Source organism: Agelaius tricolor, unplaced genomic scaffold (genome assembly GCF_023055355.1).
Source record: "Agelaius tricolor isolate 1412-34295 unplaced genomic scaffold, bAgeTri1.0.p SCAF_39, whole genome shotgun sequence".
NCBI lineage: Eukaryota > Metazoa > Chordata > Aves > Passeriformes > Icteridae > Agelaius > Agelaius tricolor.
The window spans coordinates 1,174,420-1,194,706 of NW_027269299.1; the positions used below are offsets into that span (position 1 = coordinate 1,174,420).

The 20,287-nt window shown below is 51.8% G+C and overlaps 1 protein-coding gene across 1 annotated transcript; it reads right to left on the reverse strand.

Annotated features, from left to right (window-relative positions):
- Positions 1–9,763: 9,763 nt before the first annotated feature.
- On the reverse strand, positions 9,764–10,696 carry LOC139603486 (olfactory receptor 14J1-like). The gene has a single exon (XM_071454456.1). It carries the CDS (start codon positions 10,694–10,696, stop codon positions 9,764–9,766), a length of 933 nt encoding a protein of 310 aa, XP_071310557.1.
- Positions 10,697–20,287: the final 9,591 nt, after the last annotated feature.

A 20,287-nucleotide genomic window follows, 5' to 3' on the forward strand; every position in this document is an offset into this window, starting at 1 on the left:
AAAGAACTGTCCTTCCCCTCCAGGGGTTCATGGCTGAAATTGGGATCCCTCCTCTAAATTTGATTATATCCAAGGATTATTCCCATATGTCACCTGTCAGGACAGACAGCTCCGGCTGGTCTTGGTTTTTTGGGGGGCAACTCTCATCTGCCTTCAAAAAAAAGGGGGCCTGTCCTTTTCTTCCCATGCAAAAAAACATCTTTTATGTCCAGGCATCCATGGCCAAAACTGAGGATCTACCTCCAAAATTCCTTATATCCAAGGATGGCTCCCAGACAAAAGCTGCTAGGACTGTCCAGGTTCCCTTGGCTTCCTGAGGGACAGCTCTCATCATCCTTTGAAACACTGGGACTCTGTACTTTCCTTCCTATGGAAAATGTCCAGATGCCCATAGACAAAAGTGGGGTTTGGCCTCCCAAACTCTGTCTATCCAAGGATTCTTCCCTGACAACAGGTCTGGCTTGCCTTGGCCTCCTTGGGGCTGCCTCTAATCAGCCTTTGAAACACTGGGATCCAACCTTCCTTCCAGGAACCCATGGCTGAAATGTAATTCCACCCCTAATACTCCCCAAATATCCAAGGGTTGCTTTCAGACTAAAGCTGCAAGGACAGGCAATTTGAGGTGTCATGGGACCAAGGGTCCATTGTGAAACTGCGAGACCCCATGGAGCCAAAGGTCCATTGTGACTTTGCAAGGCCTCATGGGATCATGGAGACACAATTAAGACACGTCACAGCCTCATGGAACCAAGGAGACCAATGTGACACTAAGGGGACTCATGGAATCACAGAGACCATTGTGACGCTGTGAGGCCTCATGGAACCGGTGAGACCATTGTGACCCTGGGGGTCCCCACAGAACCAAGAGGATCATTGTGATACTGTGGGGCCTCCTGAAACCGAGAGGCCTTTGAGACACTGCAGGGCTGCATGGAACCAAAGCTCCAGGGTGACACAGAGGGGCCTCCTGTCATCACTGGTCCATTGTGACACTGTGGAGCCAAAGGAGACCATTGTGACACTGCAAACCCCCAGGGTCCAAAGGTCCATTGTGACACTGCAGGGCCCATGGAATCATTGGGACCATTGTGACACTGCGGTGCCTTCTGGAACCTAGGGGCCATTGTGACACTGCTGGACCCCATGGAAACTAGGGGCCATTGTGACACTGCTGGACCCCATGGGATCAAGCCACCATTATGGCACGGCAGGGCCCCGTGGATCCAAGGCACCATTGTGGCACTGTAGGGCCCCACAAAACCAAGGGAACACAGAACAGATCTGGCTGGTTTGGCCTCCCAGGGGCTGCCTGACTGGTCCAGATGACCCTGGCATGTTGAGGGTCTCTTCTCATCTGCTTCTGAACCACTGGAGCTCTGTGCTTTTCTTCCTATGGAAAAGAACTCTTCTCCTCCTCCAGGCACCTGTGGCCAGAACTGGGATTCCACCTCCAAATTTCCTTATTATAGTAGAGGAAATGTATTGTATTTGAATATCTGTATCAAGGCTTTGCCCCGGGAGGTCCCGGTTGTCCTTGATGGGCTGCAGCTGCGATGTCCTTAATTGGGCTCTAGCTGTGACCAATGAAGATAACTGGGATAAAAGGGGGCAGATTAGCCAGTCAGGGAGAGCCTTGGAGGAGCCCTGAACTGTGAGAGAACAAGATGTAGAGGAAGGAGTCTGTGCTGTGAAGATCTGCAGCTGTAAGAACACACCAAGGAGGTATGGACTTTAGAAATCTGATAACAACAGTATGGGACTCCAGGAATAGAACAACAACACCTTATATCCAGCGATTATTCCAATAGGAATATTCCCAGGACAAGTCTGTCTTGCAGTGGTTTTACAAGAGTCGCTTTGCATCTGTCTCAAAAAACACTGGGGAAGGCTCTGTGATTTCCTTCCTATGATAAAGAACTGTCCTGCTTCTCCAGGTGCCCATGGCTGAGATTGGTGTTCCACCTCCACAATTCCCTATATCTAAAGTCTGGTCCCAGACAAAATCTTCCATTCCTGACAAGTCTGGCTGGCCTTGGCCTACTGAGGCTCTCCAAACACTGGGGCTCTGTGCTTTCCTTCCTATGGAAAAGAACTGTCCTTCTCAGCCAGGTGCCCATGGCCAGAATTTGGGTTCCACCTCCAACATTCCCTGTTGTGACAAATTGGAGGAGATTGTTGGCTGGAAACATTTCATGTGTGGGGGAGGAAGGGGCAGGTCCAGCCTTGCCCTGCCCTGGAACCCCAGCCTTGCCCTGCCCTGGAACCCCAATCCCCCCCCTGCCTCTATCCCAGCCCAGCAGTGGCTGCCAGTCCCTGGCACAGCACAGGCAATGCTCCACAGCCACCTCTGCAGCCCCAGCCCAGCTCCTGAGGGACCAAATGAGCCCAAGCCCCACCTGGGGGAAGGGCCCAGGGAGACCAAGGGGTATTGAAGGCTGACCACAAGGCAAGCAGAGATCTTGACCCTACCTCCTCTTGGAATTTCCATCTGAACACTGCTGGAATGCAGGAGCTGGAAGCTCTGTGTGTGCTTCTCTACATCTTTTTTGTCCTTCTCTCTTTCTGCATCTTCTTCTGTTTCTGTGCTCCTGTAAATTCTTATTAACATTAAATTGAACAGGCTTAGAGTTTGTGAAGTTGAATGGGCCAAGTCAATGCTTTGAGAAATGTTTTTTGTTGATTGAATATCTGTTGTAATTTGACATTAGAAGAATTTTTAAAAGTAATACAAAACTTCTTGTGTTACTGACAATCTGTTAAACCACTGAGATACTGAACACGCCTCTGTTAAACACAAATGTAAAAGACAAAAAAACCCAGGAATCTCCTTTCTTTTCCAGTCGACAAAGAAGCAGCAGCCCTGGCCCTGGCCCCCATTCAACCAAACCAAACCAAGCAACCCTGCTATGGGCTGAGCCCCTTCCCCCCTCCCCAGGCTGCGCCCCCCCCACCCCCATTGTCCCCATTCTGACCAAACCAAACCCCAACAGCTCCCAAACAGGAAAACAAAAGAGGCTACAAAACCCCAACCAGAACAAAGCCAGCCACAGCTGTTAAAATCTTACCATCAAGTCCCCTCCCACCCCAACACAACTAAAACCAAAAACCCCTACAACCTACCACCTGTACAAAATAACCTTGCAACTAAAATTAAACACAAAAAACCCCCCCAAAACCAACCATTAAACCAATTCTAACACAACCCAACCACAACTTCCACCACAAGTTACTGGCAGGTCAGGTGTTAATCCTTTCAATACTTCATTGCTCCATCAAGTAAAAGAAAAAACCAAAATACCAGCATATAAAAAAATATATAAAAACATTAAAGTCAGTAAAGGAGAAAATAAATCCCAAGTAAAAAAAGAAAAAATACCTTAATCTTAAAACTAAAATCCTCTTGTAAACTATAATGAAAAAACTCTTTTTCTTTATAATACAAAAAACTTTTTAAAAAAATTACAATTAATATAAAAAAACCCCTCTATACTAAAATAAACAAATGTTAAAATAACCATAATTTCATCTAAAGTTTAAACAGGAGGGAAAAAATCCAAGTAATCCAGTATCCACAAGAGAAGATCTCTATTCCCAGAGATAAAAATAATTTTAAAAGTAAAAAATAAAAGCTTTTACCCTTAAAGAACTCATCTTTAAAACAATACCCCATAAGTTGACATGGCCCATCTACAAGCTGTAAAAAAACTTGTAGCAATAAAAACAACTTCACAAGAACAAAGTTCCCCAGACAACTGTTATCCATGACAGAATTAAGAACCACAAAAAAAAAATTTTCTTCTTGTAAAAAAATCTCCATAACCTTAACAAGAAAAACTTCTCTACTAAAGTAAACTAAGAAAAGACTATTCTAGAAATAGTAAACCAACTAGAAATTTTAAGTTTATTTTCTTTACATCGTCAGTAAAAAGAAAAAGTTGTAAAGAAAAAAAAGTGTTCTAAAGGGTTTATTTTAATTCTTACTACTTTTTTCTTTTTCAATTTACTTTTAATAAAAATTTCTCTATACCCGTTTAAAATGTTAGGACTACTTTACCTTTCCCATAATCCTATCTCACAACAAAAGAAATACATAAATAATTAACCAACACTAAAACTCACCACACTCATCAATACATTAATTAAGAAATCTCAATATTAGAAAAATCTTAAATTAACAAACTAAAATTACTACAATGTCATAATAAACCATTTGCCAAAGTTTCTCTGATTTTCCAAAGCTCCGGGTAGTGACTGTTTTGTTCTTTTCAGCTCCTGAGAATCTTTTGTTGGTATTTCTCCAGGGAGTCCAACTCAGAGTACACAAAGAACTGTAATTCCTTTTAAATGTCTCCTTGAGGGAGTTGTTTGGGGGGGTGGGGGTCAGGGCTTGTGTGTGCTGCTTGGCTCAGCCCAGGCAGGGCTTTCCCAGCCACATCCCACACTCCATTGCCCAGCTGGAGCCGCTGGTGCCTCTGAGTTGTGCTGCCCCAGCCCCAGGGACGCTCTCCTTGTCTGCCCATTCCCCCACGGTCTCTGGGCAGGGATGGCCTCACTGGGGGCTGCTGACATCCTCAGCAACTTGGAGGCTGCTGCTGAATTTCCCTGCTCCAGAGGCTTGTTCAGCCTTCAGCTCTTCAGTGCAGGAATTCAGTGTCCCAGGGCTCATGAACATTCAGAACAGCTGAACAAGCCAAGCCTCTGGGAATCATTTGATTTTAATTTTCAAATCCTTTGAGGTTAAGTAGATCTCAGTAGTGTATTCAAACTGAATACATGATATTTAAAAAGACCGCGAGAAAACATTTTTTTAGGTCCTGTTTAGTTTTGTTTTCCTGTTAATTCATTGACATGTGCAATCTCCAATTGACACTGAATCCAGGTACCTCCTCATGCAGTTTGAATAGATATGAAAATAAAGACCCTTCATGGCTGACAATCAATCAGACTCTGTCCCTACCCCACCATTTCCCCCATCCAAGCCCTGGCACTCAGAGCAGCCTTGTGCAAATCTGAGCTCCCTCCAGCCCAGGCTGCACCTGCAGCTTTCAGCTCCTTGGCTCCAACTCCCACCTGCTTTCCTTGGAGAAGAAGCTGCCCGAGACACAGAGGGATGTTCATTTCTTGTCAGCCAACAAAGCCAAGGGAAGGCACAGCTCCATCAAATGCAAAAGTCATTCTTCTCCCTGGCTGTGCCCTGCCCATGATCCCCCCAGCCTGTCCTGTTTCCTTCATCCCTGCATTGCCAGGGACTCTCTGGGACAAGGGAGCTCTGCTCTGGCTATGGAGGGAGGTGCAAGTGCCACCACTGGAGTGGGAGCCAACACTCATCAGGTTTGTGTCCTTTGGGGGTCAGGAACTGGTGGGACTCAGAGGCACAGAAAGTTTCTCTTCATGGCCAACAGACCATACTTGAACAGGACACAATTTAATAACAATCTCACTCTTCCCTGAGCTATGTGCAATGTCCCAGCAGCATCTGATGAGTCCACCATCCACAAGTGATTTCCATACTAAAATTAATTTCAGATAAACATGGTTCTGTGATAGAAACACAATTAAGTTCTTGTATCAGGATGCTCATCCTGGAGTAGGCGATACAGCTCCAACAATTCCTGATTTGCAAAGCTGTCAGTGGTGGATGGAGAAGGGAGGTCAGGCTGCTCTTGGTGCTGAGGAAATGCTGAAAGCAGCCTGACTCATTTCATCTCCTCCTGTCCTGGCTAATCTCCCCTCTTTCCCCTTCCACCCATTGGCTTTTGTCTCCCACCAGGCCCCCAGTGAAAAGCCTGGCTCTGTGTTCTCCATCCTCTCCTCACTGGCACTGCCAGGCTGGGATGAGGAGCCCCTCAGCCTTCCCTGCTCTGGGCTGGACAAGCCCAGCTCCCTCAGCCTCTGCTCACAGCCCAAGGGCTCCAGCCCCACCTTGGAGGCCCTTCCCAGACCCTGCTCCAGCTGCCAGACATCTTTCCTGCCCTGGGCAACCCAACCCAGGCCACAGTGACCTGGATAATCCCCGTCCTTGATGTCCTGGTCACACAGCCCGGGCCCCTTGTCCCCATGTCAGGCTCTGGGGTGGATCCTGTGGAACATCCTTTGGTGGAGGCTGTGGCTCCAGTGGGCCGGGGGGATCCCGGGGGACAGGGACCCTGCTGGGCATGGACAGCATTGGACTTGTTGGGAGAAACTGTGAGGGGGAGCTGGGGCAGAGTGACCAACCCAGTGACCTGACACAGCCCTGCTGGGATGTCACAGCCTGCTCTGTGATGTCACAGCCCATTCTCTAATATCACACAGCTGGCCTCTGATGTCACAGGAACAGTCTATGATGCCATAGCTGATCAATGATCTCACATCCCCCACTCTGTGACCTCATGTTACCAGATGATCAAGTGTCTACACCAGGTGAGCTCACACCTGGAGCTTGTTCTCCTCATCCCCAGGCCTATGGAAACCACACAAGGCCCATTGTGTGAGAAGGGGAACTGGAAGTTCAGCAGCCTCAGTGTCCTGCCAGCTCAGCCAGGCCCACTGGAACATTGGGGTTTTCAAGTTTTCAATATTCTGGGTAAGAAAGAGAGGCAGCAAAAAAACTTTCAGACAGGAATTAGGAAGGGCAGACTTTGGCCTGTTCAGGATGCAGATTTGGGGAGTACCAAATCAGGTACTGATTTTTTTAAGGGAAACAGCCCTTAAAAACAAATGGGGTCCAGGAAGGAGGAACACATTTCAAGAAAGTAATCTTAAGGGGGAAGGAGCTGCCTGCCCCAGTGTGGCAAAAGATGAGCTGCTGAGGAAAATGACTGGCCTGGCTGTCCATGGAGCTTTTGTGGGAAATCAGGGGATAAAAGGACTGGCAATTCAGGAAGCATTTAAGGATTTTGATGGGTTATTCAGAAAGAAAAGTTGAGATGTGAAAGCTCAATTAGAACTTAACCTGGAGGCTTCTGTAAAAAAAAGTTTTTATAAAAAAGAATTGTAGCAAAAGTAGGGAGAAGAAGAACCTCTACTATTTATTGGATGCAGTGGGGAATATAGTAACTAAAGGTAAAGAAAAGGCTGAGCTACTTAACACCTTGTTTTTCTCAATTTTCAATATTAGGACAGGTTGCCCTCAGGACAAGTGTTCTCCTGAGCTGGTAGATGGGCACAGGGAGCAGAACAGCCCCCTGGAATCCAGGAGGAAGCAGCTGGGGACCTGCTGAGCCACTCAGGTGCTCACAGGTGTATGGGATCAGATGGGATCCATTCTAGGGGGATGAGGGAGCTGTGGATGAGCTCCCCAGGCTGCTCTCCATCATTTCCCATCAGTCCTGGCTCAGCAGGGAGGTCCCAGAGCACTGGAGGTGCCAGTGTGAGCCCATCCCCAGGAAGGGCTGGAAGGAGGAGCTGGGGAACTCCAGGCCTGTCAGCCTGACCTGGGTGCCTGGCAAGGTTATGGAACAGATCACCTTGAGTGCCATCACAGGGCACCCACAGGATGGCCCAGGGATCAGAGCCAGCCAGCGTGGATTTCAACATCTGCATTGGTGGTCTGCATGAGGAGATTGAGTTCAGCATCAGCAAATTTGTAGATGACACCAAGCTGGGTGTGAGTGTGGATCTGCTGGAGGGTAGGTGGGCTCTTCACAGGGCCCTGGACAGGCTGGATCCAGGGCCCAAATCCAACAAAGTGAGGTTTAACAAGTCCAAGTGCCGGCTCCTGCACTTTGGCCACAACAACCCCTGCAGCACTACAGGCTGGGGACAGAGGGGCTGCAGAGCAGCCAGGCAGAAAGGGACCTGCAGGGACTGATGGACAGCAGGCTGGACATGAGGCAGCAGTGTGCCCAGGTGGGCAAGAAGGCCAATGGCTCCTGGCCTGGATCAGGAATGGTGTGGCCAGCAGGAGCAGGGCAGGGATTCTTCCCCTGTGCTGGGCACTGGTTGGGCAGCACCTCGAGTGCTGTGTCCAGTTCTGGGCCCCCCAATTTAGGAAGGACATAGAGGGGCTGGAGCGTGTCCAGAGAAGGGCAACAAGGCTGGGGAGGGGTCTGGAGCACAAGTCCTGTGAGGAGTGGCTGGGGGAGCTGGGTTTGTTTATCCTGGAGAAGAGGAGGCTCAGGGGAGACAAGGCAGTGTCAGGGCACAGGTTGGACTTGATGATCTCCAAGATCTTTTCAAACCTTGCTGATTCTGGGATTCTCTGAAACCACCCTTGGAGCAGTTGCAGGATGAGCCCTGGGCCTCCTCTTCAGCAGCTCCAGCAGCCCAGGTCCCTCAGCTTCTCCTGGCAGCCCCAAAGCCCATCCTGTCAGTCCTGCAGAGCCTCTGCAGCTCCTCCTCACTGCCCAGAACAGGGAGCCCCACAGCCAGACACAGCAGCCCAGATGTGCCCCCCTGGCCTGGGGTGCCTCTGGCAAGGGAGCAGCACCAGGCACTGCAGGAGCCTGCAGACAATTCCTGCAGCACTTGTAGGATGATCCTGCTGCCCAAGGGACGTTCCCATGGTGCCAAGTCAGGAACTGCAATGGGGAGTGGGGCCAGAGAGGAAAGGGCAAACAGGGATGGGCTGTTTGCAGGGCAGGGAACGAAGGTGGGCAATGGGAAGAAATTTGTACCAGGGAAGAGTAAAGAAAGCAAAGGTTCAGCCAAGGAAATGCTGAGGGCAGTTTGGGGGTGGCTGCCAGGCAGCCCTGGCTCTGAGCAACAGCGTCTGCAGTGGCACAGGAAACTCCCAGCTGATGGGAACAAACTTTCTGACTGACTGCAGAGGCCAGGACAAAGCTGAGTGGTTTCCCTGGTGTCCCGCAGGCCTTGCTGGCCCCAGGGGCTGATGGCATTTGCACTCCCTCAGGTTCATGTCCCCACAGCAACAGCATGGGGGTGCTGGCCCTGCTGTGTGCAATGCAAACAGGGGCTGCTGAGGCAGTGCTGCTGTGTCTGTGCCTGCAAGGATGGGGCACCTGTGTGAGCTGGGGGAGAGGCCAGGGCTGCAGAGGGGGGATGTTGTTGGCAGCTGCATGAGGACGCTCTGGGACGCTGCCCTGGGCTGTGCAGCGCACTGGGCATGGATCAGCCCCTGCTCTGCTGCTCCTTCCCGTCTGCCCCAGGGCCCTTGCAGAGCCCCAGCCATGCTGTTTGCCCCCAGCCTGCCCACAGCCAGCCTGGGGCTGCTCACGGGGGTTTCTGTGCTGAGCATTGGCCTGGCCGTGTTCTTGAGAGAGCCTGGGCAAGGAGCCTGGAGCCCCCAGGGCCTGGCCTGAGGCGTCAGCGCTGCCCCAGCAGTGCCCATGGCCTGTCCCTGCTGCAGCCCCGGCACTGCCACCCCCAGGGCTGTGCCTGGCCCCGAGAGCACTCAGGCCCTGCAGCAACACCAGGGCCACCAGGGCAGTGGGGCAGGGCCATGGCAGCAGCACTGGCAACACCAAGTGCTGCTGCTGCTGCTGCTGGGCACAGCTGCTGGGCCAGCCCTGATCTGCCCCAGCTCTGCACACAGACATTGCTGCTGCAGCTCCACAGAAGGCAACACAAGGGCATCTCTGCAGAAAACTCTGCTGGGACATCCTTTAGTTCCTCTAAAGTCATTGATAGCACAACACCTCATTGAGACAGTCTGTGGCCACAGGGAAGGTGGAGAGAAACAAAATGAGAAATGGCACAAAGATTGACATTTCTTTGTGGACAATAATACTAAAACAAAGGAAAAGAACCTCCAAGATTAAATCAACAAGAAGGATCAAAGATTACTTTTATTACAAATTATTTGCAGAAATTCTCCAGAAGTTTAATGTTCCTGAAACCATCCAGTCATCAGTCTCCTCACTTCAGCCTTGAGCTCCTGGTTCCTCAGGCTGTAGATGAGGGGGTTCAGGGCTGGAGGCACCACTGAGTACAGAACTGACAGGGCCAGATCCAGGGATGGACTGGAGATGGAGGGGGGCTTCAGGTAGGTAAATATGCCAGTACTGACAAAGAGAGAGACCACAGCCAGGTGAGGGAGGCAGGTGGAAAAGGCTTTGTGCCGTCCCTGCTCAGAGGGGATCCTCAGCACAGCCCTGAAGACCCGCACATAGGAGAAAACAATGAACACAAAACAGCCAAATACCAAACAGCCACTAACAGCAAGAAGCCCCAATTCCCTGAGTTGGGATTTGGAACAAGAGAGCTTGAGGATGTGTGGGATTTCACAGAAGAACTGGCCCAGGGCATTGCCATGGCACAGGGGCAGGGAAAATGTATTGGCCGTGTGCAGCAGTGAATAGAGAAAGGCACTGGCCCAGGCAGCTGCTGCCATGTGGGCACAAGCTCTGCTGCCCAGGAGGGTCCCGTAGTGCAGGGGTTTGCAGATGGACACGTAGCGGTCGTAGCACATCACGGTCAGGAGGAAATACTCTGCTGACAGGAAGAAGAGAAAGAAAAAGACCTGTCCAGCACATCCAGTGTAGGAGATGATGCTGGTGTCCCAGAGGGAATTGTGCATGGCTTTGGGGACAGTGGTGCAGATGGAGCCCAGGTCGCTGAGGGCCAGGTTGAGCAGGAAGAAGAACATGGGCGTGTGCAGGTGGTGGCCGCAGGCTACGGCGCTGATGATGAGGCCGTTGCCCAGGAGGGCAGCCAGGGAGATGCCCAGCAAGAGGCAGAAGTGCAGGAGCTGCAGCTGCCGCGTGTCTGCCAATGCCAGCAGGAGGAAGTGCCTGATGGAGCTGCTGTTGGACATTTGCTGGGACTGCACATGGGCACCTGTTCATGGAGAAAAGGACAGTGAAGAGTTGGAAGAGATACTGGTAACCAAAATCAAAGCCTTTTCCCATACACCCTCCCCTGGAACTCACATGGACACACTTCTGTGTTCAAGAGTTCTGGTGTTTTCTTTATAAGCTCCCCCATACCTCTGCTGGTATTCTTGGATATCAGAAACCCTCAGGATTTCCACTGCCCTCAGGGAAAACAGAGCACGTTCTGAGAGGCAAAGTGATGAGCAGAGAGTGAGGGAAGATAATCTGTCATTCTGACCTGTTCAGAATTTCTCTGGGTTTAAACTTTCTAAGTTGCATGATCACCCCCACCATGTTTCCCTTTAAAATTCCCCAGGTACTGCTGAGAGCAGATGGATCCACCACAGCCCATCTCCACATTTGTAGCCAAGGACTCACGTTGCTCATTTCCCCAACCCAGCACATTTTCAGTCTCACAACACCTCTGCCTCTCCCCATCAATCTTATAAACCAGAGAGGCACTAGGACAAGTTTGCACCCTGGATTGAAGCTCCCAGCTTGGACTGAAATCTCAGGGAGACTTCCAAGTGTCCTTCTGATGGCATTGGACTGTGGGAGATGCAGCTCCTTCCCTGGCTGCACTGACAGCCTTGCCCAGAGCCGGGCCCTGGGGACAGCGTCACCCTGAGCCAGCTGTGCCCCTGCCAGAGCCCCCAGGGCCGGGCAGCTGCTCCCAGCCCTGTGCTCTGCAGAGGGAACTGGGCCCGGGGCTGCAGAGCTGCCCCACGGCTCTGCTGCAGCTCTGCCTGCACAGGAGGGGCTGCACGCCTTGGAGCCCCGGCCCTGAGGGCAGAGGCTTGGCTGGGGCACAGGAGGGAGGGGGCTTGTTCAGAGGGAGGGGCTGCACTGCAGGGGCTCCTGTGGGCATCTCTAAACTCTCCCTGCCACAGCATTGCTGGGGTTTGTTTTCTCTCATTGCCTGATCTTCTCTCTGCTTCCTGCAGATTTTCCTCCTGCAGGTGTTTCCCTGTGCCTGATCTCTCCCTGCCAGCACCCACAGACCCCAAGTCTCTGTGCCCTCTCCTTGGCCTGACAGAGCCCTGCCTGATTGCAGGGCACTGGCTGGGGGCAGGTTCTGTTTGCAGCTTGGAGAAAGGACAGCTCCGACTGAGCCTGATGGCTCCAGCAAAGTTGATGCTGCTGCAGTCCATGGGCAGAGTGGCTGAAAGCACATTAGGGATCTCCTGTGAACCTACTGATCACTGAAAGCAAGAGTTCGGATGTCTGAAGCTCTTGTCAAAATTCATAATTAATAATTCAGAATTACCTTTAATATGTATCCCCTCTTCCCTGCCATTCTCCGGTAGTAGGAAGCTGAATTCATAATCTTAAGGAATTTCCTCATTTTTTACAAAATCCTTGCCCTGGAAATATTCTATGACTGATCAGAACCCCTCAGCATGTGAGAGTTTCATGAGCATTTCACCTCCCCGGCACCAGAAATACCCAGAGTTGTACTCACAGGCTCTGCAGGCATTGGGATGTTCCAGCTTGAGGAGATGGCTCCAGGAGCTGCAGCTGCACTGTCCTGCAGCCAGAGGTTCCTGTGCCAAGGGCTGGCAGTGATTGTGCCCCAGGCACTTCTCAGCCCCTTCCCAGCCCTGACTGATTGAAGCTCTCTGTGCCTCTGTGCTGTGCCCGGGCTGGCTGCAGGCAGTGCCCCAGCCCTGCTGGGCTGGCAGAAGAACTGCTCCTCAAGAGAAATGTGCTTTTGAAGCTCTTCTTGGTGACCAAGAGCTGCCTCTGTGCCAGGAGCCCAGCCCAGCTCAGCAGCACAGACACAGCACCAGGACTTTAATGAGCCTCTGGGGCTTTGTGCTCAGGCCCTGAACATCAGTCCCTGAGAGGGAGCTGAAGAAACCTCTGCAGAACTCCAAGGCAGAATCCAACTCCAAAGTTTCTTGGACTTTTAATGGGTCCCAGAGAGGGACACGACTGAGCAAGTGTCCCCAGACCCCAGGCAGAGCAGAGAACTGCAAGCAGTGATGACAGGTGGGGACAAAGAGAAGCCAAGTCTTGGTGCCCTGGGGCACAGCAGGGTCTGTGCCACCAAGGGCTGGAAGGAGACACCTTGTGCTGAGGCCCTGGGGCCTCCTGGCACAGCCCCAGCCAGGCTGGGCACTGTCAGCCCCTTGTGCTGCCCTCAGCATCCCCCCCTAGCCCACATCCCAGTGGCCTCAAGGATCTGCTGCAAGGAGTCCCTGGGGAGCCTTGCTCAGCAATGGCCCTGGGGGCTCCTTCATGCTCCCTGCAGGGGCTGCAGGTTTTTCAAAGGACTTTGGCTTTGGCTTTTGCCTTGGAGTCTCTGAGAGGTTTCTGCAATCCTGGCCTCCAATTATCTGCTGTAATTAGTCCCTGGAGAGGCTTTGTCAGTAACAACACTCAGTGGGGTCATTAATGCTTCAAGGTACTTCAGTTATTTTAAGGTACTTTTCGTTTCCCTTTTCATACAAATTCTATGAAACGTTTGTGCAATCATGGCCCCAATTTTCTGCTTTAATGAGTCCCTGGAGAGCTTTGTACTGACACTCAGTGGAGTTCATTAATGCTTGGAGATACTCCAGGTTTTTAAGGTAGTTTGGATTTTCCTTCCCACACTGGGTGTCCAAGAGATTTTTGTGCCATCCTGGCCACCAATTCTCTCCTCCAAGGAGTCCATGAGGAGCCTGTGTTGGGGATGGACCTCAGTGAGACCTATTATTGCTCTGAGACACTTTGGAGTGTTCTTCTTACTTTGACTCCTGGAAAGGTTTTTGCCATCTCCTCCCAGGCCCTGAGGTTCAAGGGCTCAGCTCCAAATGCACCACAGGACTCATTGGGATCAAGCAAGTCCTGACAAACCATGGCTCTGCCTTGATTTCCCTCTGCTCTAGTCCAGATGATCAGGAAGGTTTCTGTAGTGGTTTTGGTGCACCAATATGTGATTTCTCAGCCAATGCATCAGTGTTGTGGGTTCACTGTTGGCTAATTACCAGTGCAGTCATTAGAATATACTTACTCATTTCCTCCTGTGTGGTAGGATTAGGAGAAAGGCAAAGTAGGCTTAAAACTTTAGAAGGTTATAAAGAAAAGTTTATTAATAGTAACTAAAAGAAACAGTAGTAAGAACCTGAACAAAACTTACCACTACAAACAACTTTTTCTTACTTACTGAGAATGTAAAGGGGCCAAACCTAAATTTGCAGTCAGTTTACCACATCTTTCTTCAGTTCCCTTAGGGAGAGGAGTCTGTCTTTCATGCTATGGAGACTTCTCCATAAGAAAACAGTTCTCTCATGGCTCTTAATTGCCATGAACAGCAGCCACCTAGAAAATCTGCAATAGTGAAGTCACTCCCATTTTTTCACAGCTTTTCCCACAGCTTTGTTTATGGGCAATGTCAACTTATGTAGTATTAGTTTAAAGATCAGCTGTTGAAGAGCAGAGGTTCTCTTCTGAAATCTGTTTCTTAAATCATCTTCATCTCTGGGAACAGAGGTCTTCTCTCTGTGAGGGCACAGGGTCTCATCACTCTGCTCTCTTTTGATGTTCAAACTTCTCATTGGATCACACCTACTTCAACATTTGCTTACTTTACCATGGAGGCCTTTGGTGAAAAGTCATCTCCCCATACTTTTCAAGGGATTATAGGGAAAAAGAGAGTCTGATGTATCAATTCCATCCTTCTCCATAGCTTTACAAGAGGATTTCAGCCCCAAGATCAAGGCATTTCCTAATCTCTCACATCTGGGACTCAACTTTCCCTTCACTGACCTCGGTATCTTCATGTTGCTCCTCTGTGTGCCTGCACTTTGTCCTTTTCTCTCACTGGAGGGAGGATGGAAGCACTGAAAGAGTTCATATCTCACCCGGGGCCTGCAGATGGTTCCGTGACCCCGGCCGGGCTCGGTGCTTGCGGCCGGAGCTGTTTTACGATGGAGGTTTCTGCAGCGGCTGCGCTGGGGCTGTGTCAGGATGGGCCGCACTGGGGCAGGGCCAGGATCTCAGCAGCCAGGCCAGAGCACAGCAGCAGCACGGCCGGGGGCCGATGGCTTCTCCTGCCCCTGCCCGGGGCTTGCGGCTGAAGCCCAAGGGTGGCAGAATCTTGGCTGAGCCGGCCCGGCCCGGCCTGGGGCTGCTCCTGGGGCCTGGCGGATCCTGGCCGGGCCCGGGCTGGCGGCGGGGCAGGGCTCAGCAGGGCCCAGATGTTCCCAACTGCAGCCATGGCCCGGCCCGGCCTCGGCCCCGCGGCCTCCCCTGCCCTGCCCGGCAGCCGATGGGGCCTGGCGGGGTCCCTGGGAAGGGGCCCGGCCCCACGGCAGGAGCCGCCCGGCCCAGCCTGGCTGAGACGGGGCCGGGTCAGCCTTGTTACCTCTGTGCCAGCCAGAAGGGAAAGAGACCTGCCTAGGCTTGCCCATCTTTAACATGTGTCTTCACAGAGCCTTGTACAGTTTCCTTCGTGGTTTAACAGATTGTCAATTCTCAAAGCTAATTACTGATTGGGTTTTTGTCAGACATGGAAGAAAACTGCTAGCAACTTCTTCTAGGACATCACTTCCGTGATGCAAAACCACCACAACTGCACAGAGCACAGAGCTCCTTTGTCCATATGTAGTGCTCATGTGCCCGAGGTTTCAAAATACCTCCTTGGGAGATCTCTGGGCCCTCTCCAAGGTGTTTTCAAATAAAAACATTCAGCTCAGTGTCTAAGAAAATCACCAGAGGACAGGACCAGCCTGACCTGTCTGTCCTGGCTACTTTTGTCTGGGATCAGTCCTTGGACATACAGAATTGAGAGGCCAAATTCTAATTTTGGCCATGGTCCCTGGACATGAAAGCTGATTCTTTTCCATTGGAAGGAAGGAACAGAGCCCCAGTGTTTCAGGGGCAGATGAGAGGTGGCCACCGGAGGACAAGGCCAGACAGAGCAAGCAGGATTTTGTTCTGAGTGATACCCTTGCATATAGGAATTGTTTGAGGGAGAGTTCCAATTTTGGAAATGGGCATCTGAAAAGGGGGACGGTTCTTTTCCATAGCAAGAAAAGCACGGAGCCCCAGTTTTCCAAGAGCTGATGAGAGGCAGCCCTTGAAATCACAATATCAACCAGACCTGTCAGGTGGCCGCTGGGAGGCCAAGCCAGCCAGACCTGTTCCATGTTCCCTCAGTTCCATGGGACCCCACAGTGTCCCAATGGTCCCTTGCTTCCATGTGTCCCTGAGGTGTCATAATGCCCCCTTGGTGACACCAAGCCCTGAAGGGTCCCAATGGTCTCCATGGTTCCATCAGGCCCCACAGAGCCATAATGGTCTCTGGGTTCCATGAAGCCCCACTGTGTCACCATGGCCCCTTGGCTCCATGGGCTCCAGTGGTGCCACAATGATCCCCTTGGTTCCATGAGGTCCCCACAGTGTCCCAGGGATCTCCATGGGAAGGAAAGAACCCAGCCCCAGTGTTACAGGGGCAGTCACCAGAGGCCAACGCCAGCTAACCTTAATGGTATTGGCAGATTTTACCTGGGAGCAACCCTTGGATATACAGAAATTTAGAGGTGGAATCCTAATTTCAGATATGGACACCTGGAGAACAAAGATGGTTCTTATCCATAGGAAGGAAGGCACAGAACACTGATTCAACAGTGACATTTGGGGATCTGTGGGGGTTATTGGGGCTCCTTTCTGAACCTCGTAACCCAACAGGAGCTTCTCTAATAAACTTTGCCTGAAGCTCCCACTGTGCCCATGGCAGGAACCCCTGTGAGTGTCTGGGACATCCCGGCTCTTTGGCAGCCTGGGGACTCCTGGGATGTCACCGTGGAGCCCCCGTGAGTGCCTGTGACAGATGGGTGCCTTTGCAGCCCAAGGTGCCCTGGGATGTCACCATGGAATGGCTGTGACTGCCTCTGACCACAGGGCTCTTTACCATGCCCAGAAAGCCCTGGGAGGTGTCCATGGAGCCCCTGTCTCTGCCTGTGACATTCCAGCTCTGGAAGAGCCTGGAGACTCTTGGAAAGTCCCCATGGAGCCCCTCTGAGGGCCTGTGACAAATCTGATCCTGAGCAGGCAACCATCACCATACCCCTGTTGCTATGGTCAGTTTCCATGGCAACCATCACCAGGCCCCTGTTGCTATGCTCAGTTTCCATGGCAACCATCACCAGCCCCCTGTTGCTATGCTCAGTCCCTTGGCAGCTCCATGGAGACCCCATGCCAGGGGTGGTTGCCATGGACACCAGCTCAGGCCTGCAGCCAGAGCCCGTTGCCATGGCAACCATTGGCAGCCCCATCCCCAGGCTGATGGGATCCCAGAAGCACAGAATGGGCTGAGCTGGGAGGGACCCATCAGGATCCTCCAGTCCAACTGCTGGCCCTGCACAGGACACCCCAACAATGCCAGCCTGGGCCTGGCAGCGCTGGCCAAACGCTGCTGCAGCTCAGAGAGCCCTGGAGCTGGGACCCTGCCCTGGGGAGCCTGGCCAGGGCCCCAGCAGCCTCTGGGCAAAAACCTTTTCCTGACATCCAACCTGAGCCTGCCCCGACTCAGCTGCAGCCGCTCCCTCCACTCCTGTCCCTGGGCACCAGAGGGAAGAGGTTCCCACAGCCCCAGCCAGGGACCCGCTCCCAAGGCTGCTGCCATGGCCACCAGGGCTGGCACCAGCTGGGATGCTCGGTTTCCACGGGCCGGGCTTCAGGAATGGGATTCCCCAATTTCCTGCTCCCGCTAAAACCGCGCTGCCCTCGCTGCCCTCCCGCCTCCCATGGAAAACACAAAAGGCAAAGATCCCGGGCTGGGATAAGAACAATTTATTGGGAACAGCAACCAGATAAGGAACAAACAGGAATAAAAACAATATTGTCAACAGAAAGGATAAGAAAAACTATTTACAGGGAAAAATACAACATCAAAAACTGTCTCTGCCTGGCCACATATTTCATCCGGTCTGGAAAGGACACCCTTCTCCTCTGGGAGAGAGAGTCCCTTTCCTGCCCCTGGCAATGACCTGAGGTGGGAGCGATTGTAATGACAGGGCCATGGCCAGACCCTCACGTTCTTCCATCCCACATCATGTCATTAGCAGGGGCAGGAAAAGAAGCAGGTGTCTTCCCAGCATGGATCACAGGGAACATGGATCACCAGGGCTCTGACCAACGTGGGGTCTCCCGTGGGGGATGAAGCTGGAGTGGTGCATGAAGCTGTTCCTGCAATCGAGGCACTTGCAGGGCTTCATTTACTGGTGGCTCCGTTGGTGTCTGGTCAAGCTCGAGCTCTGGGTGAAGCTCTTCCCACACTGGGGACACTCGTAGGGCCTCTCCCTAGTGTGGATGCGCCGGTGGGTGATGAGGGTGGAGTTGTGCTTGAAGCCCTTCCCGCAGTCAGGGCAGAGGAAGGGCCGCTCCTCTGAGTGAATTCGCTGGTGCTGGAGGAGATCGTACCTGATCCGAAACCTTTTCTGACACTGGGGACACTCGTAGGGCCTCTCCCCAGTGTGGATGCGTTGGTGGATGATGAGGGCAGAGCTGCAGCTGAAGCCCTTCCCACATTCCCAACACTCATAGGGCCATTCCCCAGTGTGGATCATCTGGTGGCGGATCAGGTGGTTACTCTGCCTGAAGCTCTTCCCACACTCCAAGCACTTGTGGGGCTTCTCCCCATTGGGAAGCTGCCCATGGACCACCAGCTCTGAGCTCTGGCTGAAGCTCTGTCCACCTTCCTGGCTCAGGGTGGGTCTTTCCTCCTCAGAGCACCCTGGGCTGGGTTTGGAGCCCCTCCTCCTGCAGGATCTCTGTGGTTTTTCTTCCCCATTGGATTCCTGTGCCATGGAGCTGCTCAAAACTGCTTCTTCCACGAGGTTCTGCCAAGGGGATTTGTCCTCCCTGGTCTCCATCCTCAGCTCCTTCTCTGGGGGAGGAGGGACAAGGAGAGGATGGGATTTGCCTGCGTGCCAGAGGGAAGGGGAAGGAGATCCCCAAGTGCATGCCCAGCAGGACGGGGTTGGCAGCAGGGTTGTCCTGCAGCCGGGGCTGTGCTGGGCTGGGAGATGGAGCAGGAGAGAGGGCGAAAGGGGCACTGACTTCCTCCTCACCTGCCTGGGTGTCCCAGGGCTCCATCCTCTTCCTCGCAGCCTCCTACTCCATCCAATCAAAGTTTGGGAATGAGAAATCCTATTTTGGGAAGAAAACAAAGGGTGCGCAAATTGTCTTTTGTACTGGTTTGAAGGCAAACCTGGGGGAGGGTCTAAGCCAGAATTGCAATTCAATAAGAAAATGAAGATCAAGGCAATGATTCAGAAACACTGCCTTAAACTGATAGAGTCAGGATATAACCTGACACCCTGTTGCTGCTCAGGGTGGTGGCTGCAGTCCCATTAAATGGTGGCTGCAGTCCTGTGGGAGTGATGAACGTGATTCTGTCCAAGCAGTGATCCTGTAGAAGGGTCTGGTCTTCCTCTGAAGGTCCAGTGGTGATTCTGGAGCTCTTGTCCTGTGGGAATCCAGTAGGCAAGCTGCTCCAGGTGTTGAAAGCCTCAGCTTATATCCAGGTAGGAATGCTTGGATCCTCCCCCTGGGCGGAGCATCCCACAATGGGATGATGGAATTTTATCAGTCCTGCAGTGACATTCAATGGCCCATTCCCAGAAGATCTCTCCCCTGGAGGGTGTTATCAGGGCTGAGGCATGGAAGAGATCAAGAACACTGCCCTGTCTGTTTATAGCAGTTGATGAAGATGGGGATTGAAAACATGCATTTGGTTCCATCTTACACTGCAACCTGAAACAGTGGGGTAATCCCTGCTCAGGGGGTGAACACCACCCCCCTTACCCAAACTGGCTCAGGTGTAAAACCCCCACCCCGGGAAGGCCACACACACAGGGGACAATGTCACACTTGCCCTGCCCCAGGGGAGGTCTGTGTCCCTGTCACTCCCTTGCTCTCCCCCCTTTTCTCTTTCTTTCCATCTCTCTCTCTACCTCACATTTAATGTTCAATAAAATCTACCTTGGATTTGGTCTCATTAGCACCTTAATTGGGGCAGAGGCATCTCTCTAATAATTTTCTTAACCAGATTGCCACATTATTTTGGCACAGTGAGATCAGGGAACTGTTCTCTGGCCCCAAATGCCTTTGACAACAGCATAGGTCCCTCCTCTGAGGAGGTTGTGGTTCTCTCTGGAGGAACTCTTGGAAACTTGGATGCAGCTTCCTGTGAGAAACTTACGGGAGAACTGATGAGGAAAATGGCTGTTGTGGGTGGCCAGTGTAAACAAAATATTTTAGTTGTCCTTCCTTGAAAAGCTTGTTAAAATCACTGGAGGAAAGGGAGCAAATGATACTCGCAAGATTGGCAATGTTCATTCACTCCGAGTTGAGGAACACAAGGCTGCTAAAAGTCCCACAAGAAGCCCAGCTCAAGTAGCTAAACTCCCAAATAACTCCTGAATTCCCAGGCTTGGGGGCTTTGTCAAATGTGAGAATCATTATTCTCTTCATCCCTGTCACCTTTCTGACAGCTACACAGAGCTTCCACTTCCTTTTAATAATCTGTATTGGGCCAAATT

Excerpts from the sequence above, each read along its gene's own strand:
- LOC139603486 (XM_071454456.1), bottom strand. The coding sequence starts at position 10,696 with ATGTCCAACAGCAGCTCCATCAGGCACTTCCTCCTGCTGGCATTGGCA.